Raw genomic sequence first — 20,756 nt, 5'->3', positions numbered from 1 at the left:
TTGCAAGTATACTTCAGGTACACTTTAAAAAATGTGCATATATTATTCAGACTGATATTATTCAGCGATCATACAATCAATCAATAGATATTAAAACACATTTTAGGCTTAATATTGAGAAATGTTCATTGTGCACAAGTAGTACTCCAAATAAAGTTTCATTTTAATTTTTATGTCAGTAAGTCTCAAGCGATATGTCAGTAAATATATTAATAGATTTGAACTATACTTAAGGTCATTGCACAAAATTCTCAAAAGTTCAAAATTCTCATCCAAAATTTTTGCACGTTAAAAAACAAATATGACCTCACGTTGCATCAATTACGTTTACACGCTGCCTCCAAAACTTTCGTCCATCATAAAAATTCCAGATCAGGTTCGATTTTCTGCGTCTGCACATCTATAACAAGCATTTTGATAGGAAAAATTTAAAAAACGCATATCGAAAATTTGGCACTCAGTGTGAAAAGACCTTTGGTATGAAATAAATGTATTTTAAATATAGTACTTTTTTTACAAGGGTTTGCAACTAAGTGAAACAAGTTTAAATTGAAGTATTAAAACTGATTAACCTATAACTGAAATAAAAATATATTGGCTAAATAGAAATATTAAAACATGAACCTAGTAAAAAAACAAACTTCAACTAAAAATGTAAAAATAAATGCAAATTCAAAATATGAATAAATTCTGTAATGGTATATAAATAATACTAAAATAGCACTGGGTGAAAAAAAGGCATATTTTTTAAAATGTCTTAGTGTTTTATTGTCCATTCAATGAAAATCAGAGGGGTATAATTATTAATAAAAAAAATGGACCCACCTTATATTAAGTGTCTTTAACTACTACATTCATTTAAATTAATATTTGATACAACGCACACAATTTGCCCTACACCTATACCTTTAAACCACCCTTAAACCTAACCAGACCACCAAACCTGGCCCTAACCTTAACAGTTTCCCACCTCAACTGCACAACTGAACACAATAACTAACCAACATGATTATTTAAAACGCATTATTATTATATAAAAAAAAAGAAACAAATACTAAAACACCCTTTTTAAGCCAAAGGCTGAATGACGGGTCAATGCAGGCCACGACCTGAGCAGAGGCCGTTCTCTGGTGGTTTTGCTTCAGTTCATAATATGACACTCTAGGCAAGAGCACGTGAATTTATGATTCATGCTCCGCTAAACAACTGTGCATATGATATGATTATTTTAAACACACCTGCCAGCAAGGTGAGAGCGGTTTCTTATTACACCGTAAAATCACTTTATAACTTCCTTGATAGCTTAATACCTTCATCTGCTTTAATAGTGCTAAAACCAAAGTCGTGCTTATCGGTTCCAGTTATCAAATCTTTAAAGGTTATCTCTAAACATTTAAAACTTAATTTTAAACACTTGTAAACATTAGCATCTAACTAAGTTTACTGCCTTTAATGTCATTATTACCTTCACTATGTTAATAAATGTTTAAAAGTGCTGTGGCAGCTTCTGCATAACATTCTTAACCGTCTTCAACTAAAAACCCTGGCACGTTCCTCCTCTTCAGTTGCGCAACATTTTTTACTTGAAAAGCATACAAAGGCACGTTGAAAATCCACTGGAATAAGTTGTTCTTTGGCTGTTCTTAACATTGGCTTCTATAGGGACTGACTAATTCTAATCTTGCATTATACACAGTATTGATAGTAACCTAATTAGAACATAAGGTGGATCTCTAAATATTCCGACACCCCACATCTTTCTCTCATAAAACTGATCATTTTGTGAGAAAACACACTGGGATGTCCAATGTGAATGTGTGTCACTAACACAATAATTATAACAGATTTCATATTAAACTATTTATTTTTTTTATTTCCTGCTCAAAAAATGTAAGCTTGCTTCTTAACGGTAAGGAATGTTGCAAAATGTACAAAAAAGTAGTTCTACACAACAAGTTATACAAAATATGTTTTAAGTCGTTGTACATAATATCAGGGGTAGTAAGTGCTTTGAAACAATGAACACAGGAATTACACCAAAAAAATGGATTTTTCCAAAATCAAGGATTTCCATCTTTTCCACTTTCACTGGTTTGGGTTTTTTGCTGGTCTTTCATCATCTTAACTTTCATGTTGTCTCTCCACGCTCTCTTATTTTTGCCTTTTTTACGCTTCTTTGTTGACGGATTCTGATTGGCTGCTTGTGGCGGTCTCACTGCACTTTTTCCCTGGAGTTGCTTAGGTCCTGTTCCACTTTTTGCCTGTATGAGAGGAAGTAGAAAGTATGCTTCATAAATCGTGGTGTAACACCATTTGCATAGCAGTATCGAAGTATCTAAGTAGACTTAAGGTTGTTGGTTCAAATCCCAATAGTAGATGTCCATGAACCGGAGAATTACAGAGATCTCGAGTTGTAAATCCACTTCCAATGTCCCAGCATGACTTAGGACATGCATATATAGTAGGCATGTCTCTACACGACAATATGAGCATGGAGCTCAATGGGTTACACAATCGACACACCTCCCAGACGTTCTGGAGTACGTCTTGCTTCAATGAAATTTTAAGTGTCATGTTTCCTCAGGCAGTGCTTCATTTAGTTCAGTTACTTAGAATGGGTGTGATCTCTTTACGACCTGTCCCGACACATCTCCCATGCAGTCGCAAGTAGTTTCTTTAGAGAAAAGTACTATCTTTCCTGTTTTTACCCAAAATAGGGTGTTGTGAGCATTACTGAGTACACACACGTAATATGTGACCCTGGACCACAAAATAGGGATGCAACGATACCATTTTTTCAGATCCGATCCGATCCAGAAAATTCTGAGTATCGGCCAATTCCGATCCGATCAAATCAATGTAGAATTTCTATACTTCTGTGTCACTCTTCTCTGTGTTAAACACAATCTATTAGACAACTTCATATTAATGAAAAATAACATGAAAAAATATATAGGGGCTGTTTACACCTGGTCACTTCATGCGTTTTGTAATATAAATCTGATCGCTCAAAACACTTCAGGAGGTGATCTGGGTGATTCCAAACGAAACTGGACATGTGTAAACGCATCTGGTTGTTGAAACCACATATGTAAATTTTACTTGTCCCAAAATGTAAAAAATAAAAATAAACGTGTGAGACCGTGTTATATGACATTATAGTCAGATGACTGCGCTAATGCAACACGCATCGCCGCGGACGAGTAGCTGAGTATCTCTTCAGCAAGCAGACACGCAAACTGCCACGAATGAAACAAAGTAAGAAGCAGACGATCAACACAATACTCTTCATTAAAAGTATAAGACAAACTTATCTTTCCAGTGCTGATGCCACGTGCTCTCCTATTGCGGTCTTTGATCTTGAAATGAGCTGATAATTAATAAAATACAGCGCTTATCTTTTGATTTAGTTGATGTGAACTTCGTTACATTTAAATATAGAGCTGGAATTGAAGATCGGAAGATATATCGCCCATCCCTTGTCGCAAGAACCTCAGACCAGTGAATAAGAGAACATCCACAATCTAAATTTACTTTGTCTTGTAAGTATGAACAGAGTTTGCTATGGCAAGCATCACTGTGATAACTCAGAAACAACTTAGAAATGAAGTGAAATAAAAGTTAGAAACTACTAAAGATAAGTAACTTTCACCATCCATTGTTACTCAAACAGATTCATAGCATGACAGACAGAACGGGTGTGGTAACTCTGTGCAGGAATGTTATTGAGACATCATGGAAGAGTGTCCACTCTTGACTGTTTATGTTGGCTGTGAGTGTGTGTATGCAAATACCTTTGAGTATATGGTGCATATCTCTGAAAATAGATGCTTCTAAGTGCTCAATGGCTCAAATCATTGCTTGAACCAGCAACCTACCAGTCACCAAGTATTATAACCCAATACACCACACTCTGGAACTCATTATAAAGGTAAGTTGCAGGCTGAATTCAAACCCAAATTTCCCACATAAGTACCACAGTTAAACATATCTGGAGCACACATGCGAACCAGCAACCTTCCATTTCCCATCTTTGAACTATATTTATACACACCACACAACACCATTTGGAAATACTAGATAAAAATGTATGTTGCAGGTTAAATTGAAGCACAAATTTCCCACATGAGCACCATGGTTCAATCATCTGGAGCACACGTGAACCACACTGCAAAAAATGGCTTATCTTACTTAGTATTTTTGTCTTGTTTCTAGTCAAAATATCTAAAAATTCTTAAACTCAAGATACTTTTACTATCTAGTAAAATTTAAGTTAACTCAACTCAACTCAATATTTTAACTTTCCACATCCACCCCAACCCGTTTACCTTAGTTGTAAGTACCGTGTGTACTGTCCTCTTTTAAGAAATCAGACGCCGGGAGTAAAAAAGGTACGAGACCGAGCGGGATTTTGTTTTGCTGTCTATTTGCAGTCTCTTTTTAATGATAGGTCTACGCATTTGTCAATCATCCCACTTGCTAGATGGGGAATGAACCCAGCGCTCTGATTGGTCGAAGCGCTCTTTCTTTGCTGTTGTTTGATTGGTTTGTGCTGCACAAAGGAGTCACCAGGTTTTTGCGTAGCTTAAAGTGACAAATCGTACCTGCGTACTTTGAGGTCAAAATGCGTGCCCGCTACGCAAAATGCGTACAGGTTGGCAGGTCTGCATGGTGCCATAGATCGCTGACAAGCTACGCAATATCGCTTTCATTATCGCAGATGAATCGCCTTTGATAATGAACACGTTATTGCCTAGCTTATCAGTGAACTACGGCTCTGTGTATTAAATGCCGCTCAATTTGAAAACAGGGGATGGAGATTTAGCACTAATCAAGGAAACGGCTTTACTGACGAGATGCGCATGCATATCGCATGCTATATATCGCCCAGCCCTAGTTGCAGGCTAAATTCAAACTAAAATTTCCAACACAAGCACAGCAACATGTTCAACATGTCTGGAAAACAAATGCAAACCAGCAATCTTCCATTTACCAACTCTGACCTATAACCACTACACCACATCACAAGGAAATACTTGATAAAAGTTGCAGGCTAAATTCAGTCAAATTTCCAACATAAGAACCACAGTTCAACTTGTCTGGAGCACACATATGAAAACTAGCAACCTTTAATTTACCACTACTACCACACCACACCACCTCTAGAAATACTGTATAAAGGTATATTGGAGGCTAAATTTGAACCCAATTTTTCCAAATAAGCAGCAAGGTTCAACATGTCTGGAGCACACATGCACACATTTGGGCTACATTTCAAAGCGAAAAGATGGTCATACCTGATGGGGTGGACGTGGGGGGAAGGTGCAGGGCGGCCTGCTGTGTTTCTGGTGAAATGGCAGGACATACGAGGGGTCCAGGTGAACCCAGGGAATCCCTGGAGACACAGCTGGGGGTCCGCAGTGTGCGTGCTGCAGGTGGTACACCCCGCGAGCAGCCTTGGTCTCATCACTAGCTTTAAAGATGGTCGCAAAACCCTCACGAGGTTTGTGGACTAACAGGTATCGTCCTTCCTGTAATCTGGGGCAGGTGTTAAAAGACACCTTTATTAAATTACAGCACTGCGACAGCTGAAAGGAAATTTGTAGCTGATGACGCAAGCTTTCAAACACAAACAACAAAAAGGTCACATCCTTACAAATACTGAGCTCAATACCTAAAGCTTACGTAATGCCATTTTTAATGTTAAAATGCTTTTGGAAGTCCTAGCTTAATATGCAGAATTGCACACTGTTTAAAACAGATTGAAAGACTGAATTCACAATAGGAAATGCAAATCTCGGTGAGGGTAAAGTAACAATTTTAAATAGATCTAAAAAGTGAAAGAAACTCACGATGAGACTTTTTTCAGTAAGTGGTAGAGGGTGTTTAAACATCTAGTTGGCCTGGAAAATAAATATTGATATCACATTAAAACTTGACACAAGAGATAGAATATTAATTAATTACTATAAATTAATATTTAAAATACAAATACATTTTAAAATGAAATGTCTAATTCTCACAGAATCTGTGAGAATTAGTTTTGGAATTGGAATTTTTGAAGTTTTATTTAAACAATTAAAAATTGACTTTATATAGAGATTCACTCACTTGAAGTCACAGGTGACGTTCTGAATCCAGTCATCGGGCAACATCTGCATCTGCGCCACTTCTGATGTGTGTGCATTGATGCGACCTACACAAATATCAAACAGTTTGTGAACAACTAGCCTTTAAATGTACATACTACATTAGGTAGATTGCCTACTTTCTTTTTTCTTTTCTTTTTTTCCAAGTCTTTGAACGTGATGCAGAGCAAAAGGACAGGCATTGACCTGTAACACAAACTCAGGCTGTGAGAAACAATAATGTTGCAATAATCGTTCACACGTTGTGTCTGTCTATTGGGTCTCTGCCTCGTAATATATCACACTGGTGGTGTCATTCTGAGTTCATGACAGAACAAAATGATCTCCACACCCCTTCATCTGTGTATGGGAAACGCTGCTCTAGGCCAAAGAACACAAACAAATACTTAAGAAGCCTACACAGTTTTAAGGCAGCTTTAATTGCCTTTTTGGTAACTTCATGACTTAACCCTCTCGTGCTCTTCGGTTACTTTTGACCGAAAAATGTTTTGAATTTTTTTAAATCTTATGGCATTTGGAATGTGAACACAAAAAAATTGAGGGCTTGATTCGAGCAGGCTAAGTGGACGTTAAAAACAATAGTCACACTTGTGGTCTTCGGTCAAAAATGGCCGACCGTAGGAAATGAATGGAAAATTGACAAAAATACAAAAATTCAACAATCTACAAAACTGCCACAATGCAGAAAAAAGTACACAGCAATGACGGGGTGAAACTCTAAAACAAGAGTGCAAAACCAACACATCCACTCACACACACACACACACACACCTATGAACTGGTGTGACTGTAACAGAGCAAATATATAAAATAAAAGCAATAATTCAACTACAATGCAGTAAAAAAAGTGGACAGCAAGGAAGGGGTTACACTGAAACATCAAGAGTGCAAAACAGACACATCCACTCACTCACACACTCGCAGACACATACACACACTCACAGACACGTACACACACTCACATACACTAATATACACATTCAAATGAATTGGTATGGTTAACCATATAGCCATAACAACTCAGAAAATTGAAATAAGAGATTGAAATCAGATCAGAGCCAGAAGGATTAAGCTCTGATAAAACATTCCTGTTCATTTTTGTTACTTTTTATAGAATTTTAATATTTTGTGTTAACAAAATGCTTTCTCTATGTTCAGGTTTGACTGTATTAATAATAATTCAAAAACTGACGCTTTAAATCAACATTTCAATCAAAAAAAAAAAAAAAAAAAATCTAAACCTTTACAAAAAGTTGTCTTTGAAAATGTCTAAATATATATCCAAACCCACAATTTAATAAAAACGAGTATTTATGTCTAAAAACAATTAGTTTCAGTGGAAAATATTGACCATAAATATGAATTAGTACCATGAAATTCTCTCAAAATACAAAATAAAAAATATTATTAAACAAAAATGTTAAATTGATTTGGGGGGGGGGAATTTGGTCAAAGTAAATTTGACCGTGAAGATCACAAGTGTGACTCCCAGATAAGGAGCACCAGAGGGTTAACTGACGACATAACTACGACATTGCATGGTTGTGGTTTCTTTTGCGCTTTGATATGAAATTATACCGGTTACAGTGCGCATCGGCGCATTGAAGCATGCAGTTGTGCGTGCAATTGCACATGCTACCTACACAGTACCGTTTTCATGCTTATTTGTCTCGCGCCTGACAAAAAGTCTCCCTTACTATTTTACTATAATTTTAATAAACTAAATGCAGCAGAGGTGAGCATTATAGACGTCCTTCAAAAACAACATCAAAAAATCTTATATAAAGTGGTACTTCTATTATTTTTAGGGCCGGGACTCGATTAAAAAAATTAATCTAATTAATTAGAGGCTTTGTAATTAATTAATCGAAATTAATCGCATTTTAATCGCATATAAATATTTGACCTGAGAACAGTGAGAAGCAAGTTTTTTTATATGGATTTTTAAATTTCCCATCCACAGGGCCAACCAAAGCGGTCTCATCAGCTTCTTTGTCCATGTTCACTGTGGTTTGCTTTTGGCTGTTTCTCAATATGCGTTCTTCAGCGATCTTGCGTACTTGTGTTCTCGTTCTACGTCATCATTAACCGTCGAAGTTCAGTTCCAATTCTCAAGAACGCAAGTACAGAGGATGCATGAAAGTGCCCGGATATGTTCTTGAAACTGAGGATGCATCGAGTGCAGACTTGAGAGAATCGAGCCGTTAGAAATCCCAGAAAACGCTGTGGGCGGCCGGTGTACGGAAGCCTGTAAGCTTTAAAGTCGCTCTCACAAATACTTAACGGCTCTTCAAGTTGAAATTTGATATGCATGTTAAGAAGCTATGTAGAACAATCAAAACAAATCTGAATTGTTTTTACATGATTAGACCATATATATCCTTGAAAGCAGCCAAGTTATACATGCATGCAATGATTTTATCACATTTATCTTACTGTGTGACTGTCTGGAGTCAGGTTTCTCAACTGACTATTAAACCTGTCAGATCCCTATATAAACAAACACTAAAAGTTTTGGATAAGAAACCAACCAGATGGCATCACTGTAGCATTTTACAAAAATATAGTTTGCTTAGCTTTAAAAATTTTATAAATTCATCTTTTATTAAAATGTTTTTTAAATGTTTAAATAATCTTGCGCCAAAAGTTATATGCAAATTAATATCAAAACAGAGTAGTAAGGGGATCGCTACAAGAGGTGCAACTACACAGAACTGTATAATACCACAGAGAAAAACTAAATTTGCACAATCTACATTTTCAGTTCAACGTTGTTATGGAACAGCCTGTCAGCTGAATTGAAAATGCAAACACAGTTGAATATTTTTCAAACAAAACTGAAAAAGTGGTTCAAACAAAAGCAGATATGTGAACATTGATGGTGGTACATAGTTTTAGTTGTTTATTTTATTTTATTTCATTTGTGTTTTTTTTAGCCCAACCAGGGACTGGGGCTGCAAATTAGCCTCCGGCTAGAAGCCTATATGTAGAGCATCGGCTGCATGAAATTGTAGCAATGTTATACTGCATTGTCCCTGTAAAAAAAAAAAAAAAAAAGTAAACATTTATCATTTTGTTTTGGTTAATTTTAATAAAGTTATAAGACCCGGAGAAAGTCTGCATTTTTATTGGCATATTAAAATTCATCTTAACAGTAAAACATATAACGCTGTAAAATAAAACAATACAATTATATGAAAGTAATATCTATAATAGTATGAAATGTTTTAATAAGTTATGACATTTGGTAATATTGATTGTTCATTGGCCGTTTCTTATGCTGAGACTATGCGGTCAGTTAAGCAGGAACGCAGTACATCTCAGTTCTCATAAGTGTGCGTTCTGTGTTCTCGCGTCCTTCCGAGTTCGTTCTTCCAAGGAAGCTCTCTCTCGCGCACTCTCCCCGTGTTCGCTTGACTTTTGTCAAGCCCGGCGCCTCATAGGCAAGACCGGTCTCCACGAGAACGCAAGTCCGTTCTTTGCGTCTTTCGTCTGAACGCCAGTAGGTGCTCCAGTATAATCGGTCCGCCGAAACTCATCCAGTGAGAAACGTTCCGCGGTGCAAAAATAAGTGCGATTAAAATGCGTTAAAAAAATTTAACGCGTTATTTTTGTGTAATTAATTAATCTAAATTAACGCGTTAAAGTCCCGGCCCTAATTATTTTGTGACTTATTGCTCTAATCTGCTGCAGTAAAATACTCAGTTAGAAAGTTCTCTTGAACCTTGTAAAAATATGTCCAGACTGTGAAGAGTCCAGCCCATTCTGTTATCAGTAGGGCTGGATCCTGGACTAGATCCAGACAAGACTAGACTCCTTTAATAAGCCTAGAAGAATCTCTAAAGCAAACGATACACCGAGAGCAAGGCTCTTCTGTATTCTTCTGTGATTTGGAGGTATTTTCACCTGCAGCCACAGACTGCTGTCCACTTCCTCAAAGTGGATAGAAAATGTCAGGTTACAAATTCTCAAAATTTTAGCAGTCTGTTCAGCAGAAAAGGAGTCTCCTTCCCTCTTTCTCTCATAAAGGAGAAACCCAAGTAGCCCTACACCCACAGTGATATATCACACATGCGGTTGCATTCTTCTGCAGCCCTTTCAAAGTTGAAATGTTAGTAGCTATGGTAACCCTGACTCAAAACAGTGAGTCATGCATCATGAGAGAGGCATGCTGGGAGTTTACAGGAAGTTCACTTTTGTGCTGATTCCCCTTGTTACCAAAACTAACACTCCAGATACAACATGTAGTTCAGGTTGTCTGAATTTGCATAAATAATCAAATTAGTTGAATTAGTTATCAATTGATTCATCAAAATTTTCACCTACATATATTTTTATGGTAACATTTTACAGCGCAAATATTGCTTTAATTTGAATCAATAATGCAAAGCAATCATTGAATCTTTTATGAACTCACACACTGAAATTTGTACTTAAGAAAATTATTTATACACTAAAAAATATATACATTTTTAATTTCAAACATTATAAAAACAAAACAATATATATTTAACATTACTGATATTAAATTATTATATTATAAAAATGAATTGAAATCATCTTATTATAAAAAAAATCTTAATTATCAGTTTGAAAAGAACAAAGCATTTGATATCGCAAATTAATCGCTGATTCAGTTATGAATTGATTCATCAATTTTTACCAACATATTCTTACACAACTTTCAAGAATCAAAAATGCTTTGATTCTATGATTTGTTTGCATTATCAAATCAAATTAGTTGAATCTAAATTAATCATTAACATTTATTTTACTACAACATTTTACAGCACGAATGTTAAAAATGTTAAACATGTTATAAACACTCAAATTTTCAGTTTATTTAATTTTTTTTAATCAGCATTTTACAAAAATTTGACTTGCTAATAATGCAAATGAATTATTAAATCAGTTATTTATGAATTTATGAACTGAACTGATGTTATTAAAAGCCCATTGGTTTTTTTCATGTGAATATGATCTTTTTTTAAATGCTCTCACACTATAGAGATTTTCTTCTCCATATCAAGTGAATCTGATTTAACCAAACAGATTCGTGACAGAATAACAGCAGATTCACTATAAAAATGCATAACATCTCATGATAGCTAAAGAGAAAGAAAACACATTTCATCAGGTCTCTTACTTATGCAGGACACAGTACTGGAGTGCAGAAGTTTCTCGGCCCACAGCTGACAGGCCTCAGTGTGGGTCAGACTCTCAGCTCCGTAACACAGTTGATACTCCAGCTTGGGTAAAACATGCACCGGGACGGCCTGGATGAGAACAAACTCGATCATTACCCACTCAAACAGCAGTTCTGAGTCACTGTGCTCTATAAACACATGTAGAAGAGTAAATCCTGTGCTGATTTTTTCAGTGCAAAATGTTTTGACCTACAGTTGAGAACCATTGACTGGAAAGAGTGTGTTGATACACTGATAAGACTGAAAAGTCAACTCTACAGCTTTGCACAGGAAAGCAGAGTGTTTAAAGAAAGGGTGTGGTGGACATTACTCAACCCTAGTTAAAATATAAAGATTAATGCTTGGCATATTGACATACTGACTCTAATCCAATAAAGGCTTGCTAAAAATCACTGACAATGATAACTTATAATGATAATAAGATGCATTGTGAGTGTTTACACGAGACGTGATGAGTTTAATCATGTTTGAAATCTCTCATTCGAGACTATACTTAAATCAGGGCCACAATAAACAACATTTCATCTAAAGGATCATAGTGTTTGTGTATTAGCATGTGTCCAGCTCACCCTGAAGGTGTCTTTGTCGTGTCTGGGGTGAGCGATGTCCACACTGCTGCGCACCATGAGCAGAACGTCCAGCAGGCTGTAGAGTTTGTACAGAACGCTGCCCTCTGCTGGAGGATCGTAGTCCATCTCATCCTCAGCACTGACCTGAAGATCCTCCTTCAGAAGACCTGCGATAGATGCATAAACATATTTTGTGCAAGAAACCTTGACTTAAAAATGCTAAAATATAAAATATGGCCCCTTTAGATCATAGTAATATTATTAAATGCTAGGATTATCTGATTTTGTCCCCTTAACATGTGACACAGATCTGTTTTTTGAATGCTAGTGTGAACGGAAAAAATCAAAAGTTGATTTGACACACTGAACCTAATATTTGAAATTATTTCAATACATAATAATAATTTAATCTTGCATATACATTTGTTACATATTAAAATGAAAATGTATATTATAAATGACATATTAAAATTAAAATATATATTATAAAGCACTTGAAAATATATATTATAAATAATTACATATTAAAATGAAAATATATATTATAAATCACTTGAAATTTTATATATATATATATATATATATATATATATATATATATATATATATATATATATATATATATATATATATATATATATATATATATGCTAAACATATCTTTATTGCCAAAATATTATATTTAAATATTTAATTTAATATTTATATATAATTAATATTATTTAAATCACAGTTAAACCTCCAATATTAAAAACATTGATAAAATAGAACATTTAAAAATAAAATATATAATGATATATTATTTGTAATAATACTATTATTGTGATTCATCATATATATTAATTAAAGAACATGTCATTTAAAGGGGAAAAGACTTACAGCAATAATAATAATAATAATACCATAATAATAATAGTCACTAAATTATTACTTATCCCTTTTTGGGAGTTTTTGGAGAAAGTCATCTCAATAATGTCAGTGATATTTGATTGTTCTTGTGCTTCAGTGATAATTAAATATGATCATGATAGTTAAATATGATCATACAAAGTGAATGACCTGACTTGTTACAGTTACTGAATTTGTCAAGTTACATTTGTGTTCAAATTCTGAAAAAATAAATGTACGTATTTACTTAAATTATAAAATTGCATAAATTGAAATACTGCACATTTAAATAATATTTGGACATATGTAAATCATACTTTGTTATTTTAAAATCATACTTTGTTTATTTAAATAATTATGTAAACTAAAATTATTTAAATATATTTCAAGAATTGTATGTTAATTTTGACAAACGCACATCAGGTGTATTACCATTATGCCTTCATTTCGTCATTTCTAGAAGAGTGTTTTATGGATATCATGGGCCACATTTAAAAGGATGTTTGAATAACCTCACAAAAACACAATTTGAGCACGATTTTTGCCTCTGAGATGGTGTTTTGAGCACTAACGTTTTCTTTGAGTGGCTACCAGCACAGGAACGTCAGCAGGCAGTGTGGTGTCCTCTTCCTGTCCCTCTCTGGACTCCAGATACGATGTCACACACTGTTTGACCAGTGAGTGGGTTTTAGCTTCTGGAGGTTTGTCTTCTGGGACATGAGCTTTCACAGGCTCCTGGCTCTTGCTGGGGGTGGATTTCAGCATGGCGTCCTGCATCTTCAAAATCCGTCCGAGCTGATCGCACTCACCAGATATTCGGGGTCTTTTGATGCCCTTCTTTGTTCCTTTGCCCGGAGGGTTTGCAGGGCCTGGCGTGGCTGGGTCGGGTGTTTGTGGGGAGGGCACCTGTGCTGCTGTCACCTGGGTTTGAGGTGTCTGTGGGGAGAAAATGGCATCTATGACTAGTCGTTCTTCATCAGAATCTAAATCCTTGTCCGTCTTGTCTTCCATTATATGTCTGGACCGCTTGGTGGGAGGACACTGAGCAGAAGACATTTCTATCTTCTCTTTTGCATCTTCACTCACACTTTCCTTCTCTGAAACGGCAGTTTTATTCAGTGTACCGTCTCCCTCATCAGCCAAAGTGACGGTTTCTCCTTGGACCTTGGCCACAGTCAACTCAAGGGGTTCTGTGGGAGCGTCTTGAGATGCTGAGGTGAGTGTTGTTGTACCTACAGAGTCTGTCGGTTTCTTGAGGCTCGGGAAATGTTGAGATGGAGTTGCGGTTGGATTTGTAGAAGCTGTTTTTGGTACATTCTGTTCCTTCACTTTCTTACTGGGCTTGTAGGACTCTCCAAAGGACTCCAGGTCTGTTAGATCAGTCCCGAAATCCATACCAGCATCATCAAATGGTGCCAAACTCCTGGAGATCTTGTCCTGGGCACAGTAAAGAAAAATAAACAACATTTACAATTTTTCTATTTTAAATATTTCTCATATAACTCAGTTTTTTGGATTTACTTTATATTTATTTATTTAGCAGACACTTTCCTGAATAATAATAATAATATAATATACAGATATATAATATAAAACAGTTGTATAATAGTACAATATAATATAAACACACGTAATACTTTTTTTTCACACAAACATTCATTCATTCATTCATTCATTGATTCCAGGTCAAACGATTGGAATAATTAAGGGTTTTTAAACATTTTTGAAAAAGTCTCTTATGCTCACCAAGCCTGCATTTACTTGATGAATAATAAAAATAGTAATATTGTAAAATTTTATTACAGTTTAAAAGAAGTCTTGTATTTTAAAATGTAATTTATTCCTGTGATTCAAATTAGATTTTTCAGCAGGCATTACTCCAGTCTTCAGTGTCACATGATGCTTCAGAAATCATAAAACAAATCAAAAACAATATTTATTCCAACATTTTGACCACGAGTGTTTGCTTAATAATACATTAATAAACATATATGAATAAATATCATAATAAATTATTCTAATTACACTATAAATGTAAATATATAATGACAATTTGCAATATTTTAATAATATAAAAAATATAATTATTATTGCTATATTAATTATTAAATATATTACATATTTTAACTGTAGTTACTAAACAATTTTGGCTGAGAAAATTTCTGTTTTTGATTTTACATTGTTTAAAAAAAGAGCCAATACATTAATTACTATAATTAATTAACAATACTTCATCTGCAATATATTTCCCCGTCTGGTCTTTCGTCTTACAGTGATAAAGATCTTACCTCAGGAGGAGGCTGCATTTCTACAGGGAGCTCTTCTGACGTGAGGAAAAACACAGGACGTGATACGGTCTTCTTGAATGCCAGCTTCACGCTCTCTTGATGAAACAGCAGACTCCTCTCTCTCCAGCTCAGCTCCGTCTTCAGCAGAGGAGGATCGATGTATGCTGTCTTACTCTGACTGCTGCCTGAGAACAACCACAACATTCATCATGTGAGACTACTGACAGGATTACAATCTTACGGTCTACAATGAAGCATTAAAACATGAAGTGACTCTTCACCGTTCATGGGATTCATTTTGACCCAAACAGGGAGCTCCCACGCTTCTGTGAACTCAGAGGTGTTATTCAGGATCTGAAGGAAGGCCTCTTTAGATAAACACACTTGTGGCTCATAAGTAGCGCTAAGTTTTTCTGCATTACTGTCATTGCTGATGGCCTGCAGATATAAAAAGACATCAGGATTAACGCAAGTACTATATTTGATTTTCACAGGTCCATCAAAATGAATTCATGAGGTATTGGGATATCATTCAATATGTATCAGAATCAAATATATCAAGAGTGGTAATTCAAACCAAATGCAACAGTGCCCTCTAGTGGTTAAGGCTACATTTTGCAAGATGGAGACCTACACTAAAAGATAGTATTTACATGGTTGAATCTCACAAAAAGGACATATCTGGGTCCTTTTCACCTACACATCGAAACGTTTAAAATAATATAAAATAAAAAAAAGTAATAAAATAATATTTTCTGGGTTTTTGCAGGTTTTATGAAGGTAAATTTAAGACATTTAAAAAAAATTAAGACCAAGTAAAGAAAATTTAAGGAATAAATTGAATGGAACACATTATTATGGTCTCTAAATGTAAATGTCAACGTGAATAGAACTTAACGAGTAAAAAAAGATCATTATCAATATTTGCTTCATGTTTTCCAGTGCAAATGTCTAAAGGGATAGTTTACTTAAAGGGGTAGTTCACCCAAAAATGAAAATTCTGTCATTAATTACTCACTCTCATGTCGTTCCAAACCTGTAAGACCTTCGTTCATCTTCGGAACACAAATTAAGATATTTTTGACGGAATCTGAGAGCTCTCAGACCCTCCCATAGACAGCAAGGATATTACCACGATCAACACACAGAAACATAGTAAGGACATCGGGAAAATAGTCCATGTGACATCAGGGGTTCAACTGTAATTTTATGAAGAATACATTTTGTGCACAAAGAAAACAATAATTTATTCAGCAGTTCTTCTCCCCGAGTTACCGTCTTCCACCATTTTGGGGAGTACCCTAGAACATAATCAATGTAATGAGTATGTAATGAGCATGCGCACGCTTTCTATTGAACGTAAACAACGCTCATTACATTGCTTAAGTTCTGGGGTACTCTCAAAAATGGTGGAAGACGGTAACTCGGGGAGAAGAACTGCTGAATAAATTATGACATTATTGTTTGCTTTCATGAAATTAACCCTTTAAGAAACAAAATTACTTTTTTTCTTGTTTTAAGCATAAGCTCACTTAATTTTGTTGAATTTCCCAGAAAATAACTTCACATCTTCAGCTTGCATCTTAAGTAAATGTATCTTCATTTAAGGATGTTTAGATATTTGTATTGGAGAGAAAAAACCGGAGGAAGTTTTTTTTAAAAAATTCAAAGTGCATGCCTATTTAGCATCATTAATATTTTTTGTTATAAAAATATTAATATTATATTTGTATTTTATTATTATAAAATTATTTTCATGACAACAGTTTATTACCCTCACTATTTATTATACAACAATTGTATAATAATAATATTATTATTATTATTATAACATTATTTATAGGTATTTAATAGTATTTATACTATTTATTCATGGTAGTATTTGTACTGAAATTAACTAAATGAAAAATTTGAACAGGATTTAAATAAAAATCCAAAAAAGGAATTGGAGTACGAAATGTGTGTAATTGTCCTTGTCCTTGTCATGAAACCAATGACAAGGAAATAAATAAATAAATACAAACATACACACACACACAAAAAAATATAATAATATAATATAGGAAGACGTAACGTAGGAGAAGAATGGTTGAGTAAATAGTTATTTTTGTTTTCTTTGCGCAAAAAAATAAATAAAAATAAATTCTCGTAGCATCGCAAAACTGAAGTTGAGCCACTAATGTCACATGGACAGTTTTACCGATGTGTTTACTACGTTTCTGGACCTGGGAACATCACAGTTGCGTTGCTGTCTACGGAGGATCAGATAGCTCTCAGAATTCATCAAAAATATCTTAATTTGTGCTCCGGAGATGAACGAAGGTCTTACAGGTTTGGAACGACATGAGGGCGAGTAATTAATGACAGAATATTCATTTTTGGGTGAACTACCCCTTTAAGTAAACTATCCCTTTAGACATTTGCACTGGAAAACATGAAGCAAATATTGATAATGACAGAATTTTCATTTTAAGTTTCATTTCATTTATTTAAAAAAAAAACCTCAATGACTTACTTTCTTTTGCAAAACATAAAAGAAGGTATTTTGAATAGCCTACAGTTGGTAACTAAGCTGTTTTGACTTTCATGGCATGTTTCTCGAATTATGCTCTTTTATGTTCCATACTTTATGTTAGGCCATTGTAGCCTAAACATTGAACACAATAATAGCTTTAAATTATCGTTTGGGGGTATTTTCACAGCCACAATTATTAGATTAATTAATCACAGCACCCTGTAATTAACTAGATTAAAAGTTTTAATTGACTGACATCCCTAATATATATATATATATCACACCATCACAAACAGGCTACTTACAGCGTGAACTGAAGTTGCTTTTTTAGCTGGAGGAGCCACATTTGACACGGTCTCATAGTCTACAGCAAGTTGGGTGTTTTCTGCTATGACTTTTTTGTCTAGCATGTCTATTTTACCCTGAGGAGAAAATACAGTAGAGATAGATATAACAAACAACAGTATATCACACATATAAGATCATAAAACAAAATAAAGAAAACTAAGTACCATAGCAAGAAGCTGTTTCTCAAAGTTGAGAGAGAGCTCACCCACAAGCTTGACACTGGTCAGACTAGTGATCTCTTGAATGCTGTAAACCTGTGGGTAACTCTTCACATGTTCCAGACAGGCTGCCAAATATTCCTGTTGGGGAAAACACACTAAGTCTATTAAATCAATAACATACAAATTTATTTTATTATACAAATTAACATTGTTATATAAATATTAATTTAATATTACAATTTAATTAAACAACAATGACTTTGTGTAAAGATTTGAATAGTAAAATAAATCAATAATACCTCGGTGTAGCGGCTGCTGCCTGGAGGCATATAGTTGTACCCATCAGCACATGCTCTAGAAACATCTTGCAGGTATTTCATAAACTCCGACACCTCGTTCTTCACCTGCTCCATCAAACACTTTGAAATGAGAGACAACATGAACCGCATGAAAACAGCCTTGCATTCATGCAGCTCAATCAAAACTGCCTCACTATTAAAGGAAGGCGATCAGGACAAGAGATGGTCTACCTTTGAAGCTTTTAAGTAATTCTTGCGGACGAGCATGTTGAGATACATCTTTCGATTCTTTATACTGAGGGTGGAGAAGCAAGGGTAGGGCACTAGAGGCTCAGGGAACGCTGGAATCTCAGTTCTCTTCACAGGTTTGGCTTTGGTTGGTTTGCATTCAGACGAGGGTTCATCTGATGCAAGGATGTTACTGACATCTGAACCTTCATCACACTTCGCAGTCTTTGCTTCTGCTGAGGATCCATCTGGCTTTTTCTCACCGGTCTCCTCTGATTTTCTATTAGAGCTTTGAAGAATGAAAAATAATGCATCTCAATAGCATATCATGGCCTTAACCCTCTTGTAGTCTTCTGTTATGATTTTTTTTTTTTTACTTCACTGGGATAGGAAATGGGACTTTTGTAACACTGTCTATGTGAACATGAAAAATAAATTGTGGATATGATTCAAAAAGGAAAGTACTCATTAAGTCTATTGTTAACACTGCATTAACAATTTTTTAGTAACAGTAGAAATAATAATAGTAATCTAGGCAAATAAATAAATAATAATAATAATAAAAAAAAGTGTAACCTCGATTTAGTCATTCCCTCATTTTGATTTCATTAAAATGAGGGTACGACTTTGTACAACATGGCTACGATTTAATAAAACGAGGGAAATAATAAGTCGTGGGAACAAATTATTAACTCGTGGCCATGATTTATCTAAAACAAGAGAGCAAAATAATAAAATGAGAGAACGAATGCTTAATTCGCAGCCATGATAAATACATTTTTGTCCACATGTCATGTTCAGGGCTCCGTGGTAAATAGTATTAAAATATGTATTTTTAATTTTTTTTATTCATTATTATATAGCCTATAGAACTAAATGATGCATAATTTAGAGGAGCATATTGATCAGTATCACAAAATACACCCTCAAAAAAAAAAAAGGCTATTAAATATTATTATTAATAATTAATATTATATATAGCCGTTCCATTTTGTTGTCCGCATTAAATTACATTTACAAAAGTGATTTTATATACATGAAAAACACATTTTGTGCATGCAAACTGTCTATTTTAATGTTTCAAATAACTTTTCTGTAAATAAAAATGTTAAAATATTTGGTGTCTAAAATATTTATGTAAAAATGAAGCAACATACTTATTCTGACCGGTACTTATTAAAATATATGAAAAAAAGTGATCATATTATATTTAAATATAAATGTGCTTTTTTCCCTACATCTATAGAGTATCCCTTACAGTAATTCCCATGATTTTACTATAGTAACTATTGCAATTTGATAGAAATGTTGTACATTCAAGTAATTAGGCTACTATTTTCCCATATTGTAGCATTGATAGTTGTAAACCATAATTACACGTTCTAACGATGCTTATGAAGAGCATGTGGTTATATGGTCAGTTTAACAACAGTTATGAAGAACTATAGTACAGGTGAACAGGATTTGACTAGAGTCACCTAAAGTTAACGTTACCTGTGTAAAAGAGCAAACAGTTCCTTGACGTTGGGCGCGAGAGTGAACTTGTCAAACACATCTCTGGAGAACACAAGCGGAGCAGAGACAGGAGCATCATTCCTGAGCCGAGAACAAACACAAGGCATCTCTTTTCTGACACCGTCTTTATCATAATTATCAATAAAATGACTCATATTGTCACCTACCATTTTAACTCCATTTCAGCAGGTTTTTAGATGTAGTTCACAACTTCACATCGTTAAATCATCTACAGACTCTCGCATGTTGACAGTCCCTCGTCAAAACACTGCGGCGCCATGAGTCTTCCGGGGAGAACCAAAACATGGCACAAAGGTTCCGCTTCCGATCAAACGTTTGAATTTGTATATTATATTATATTGAATATCAGGCTATGTGGTTATGGGTTCAATACATTTGCGACAGTAAATAACAAAAAATTACTTCGAGTGGTATAGGGTTTAGTCAGGATGCTGAAAAAATCACTAAATAGCTGGGTTTACAAAATGTTGCATCAGTATAGCAGTATAATGAAACGTGGATACATTTTATTTATTATCTATTTTACTTTATCTATCAATCAAATGTGTTTATGGCCAGGCGATTGACT

At 34.7% G+C, this 20,756-nt stretch overlaps 1 protein-coding gene across 5 annotated transcripts; it reads right to left on the bottom strand.

Moving 5' to 3' along the window:
- Window positions 1-749: 749 nt before the first annotated feature.
- On the bottom strand, window positions 750-20,466 carry LOC306868039 (little elongation complex subunit 2-like). Of its 5 annotated transcripts, none has more exons than XM_079414024.1 (16): window positions 20,335-20,466; window positions 20,147-20,248; window positions 18,656-18,941; window positions 18,425-18,544; window positions 18,129-18,263; window positions 17,922-18,038; window positions 15,383-15,539; window positions 15,102-15,286; window positions 13,900-14,250; window positions 13,386-13,749; window positions 11,926-12,092; window positions 11,296-11,425; window positions 6,112-6,196; window positions 5,853-5,903; window positions 5,298-5,538; window positions 750-2,261 (listed from the first exon to the last, which is right to left on the bottom strand). In XM_079414024.1, the coding sequence occupies exons 1-16, from the start codon at window positions 20,346-20,348 to the stop codon at window positions 2,061-2,063; spliced, it is 2,706 nt and encodes a 901-aa protein (XP_079270150.1). In that variant the 5' UTR covers window positions 20,349-20,466; the 3' UTR covers window positions 750-2,060. The 5 variants fall into 5 exon arrangements, with proteins under 5 accessions (XP_079270150.1, XP_079270152.1, XP_079270148.1 ...); XM_079414026.1 differs by having other exon boundaries at window positions 20,147-20,209; window positions 20,335-20,445; XM_079414022.1 differs by having other exon boundaries at window positions 13,386-14,250.
- Between the last annotated feature and the right edge of the window lie 290 nt (window positions 20,467-20,756).

This window comes from Barbus barbus (genome assembly GCF_936440315.1).
Source record: "Barbus barbus genome assembly, chromosome: 50".
Classification (NCBI taxonomy): Eukaryota; Metazoa; Chordata; class Actinopteri; order Cypriniformes; family Cyprinidae; genus Barbus; species Barbus barbus.
The sequence above is the reverse complement of the archived record's forward strand: the minus strand, read 5'-3'. Positions and strand labels throughout refer to the sequence as shown.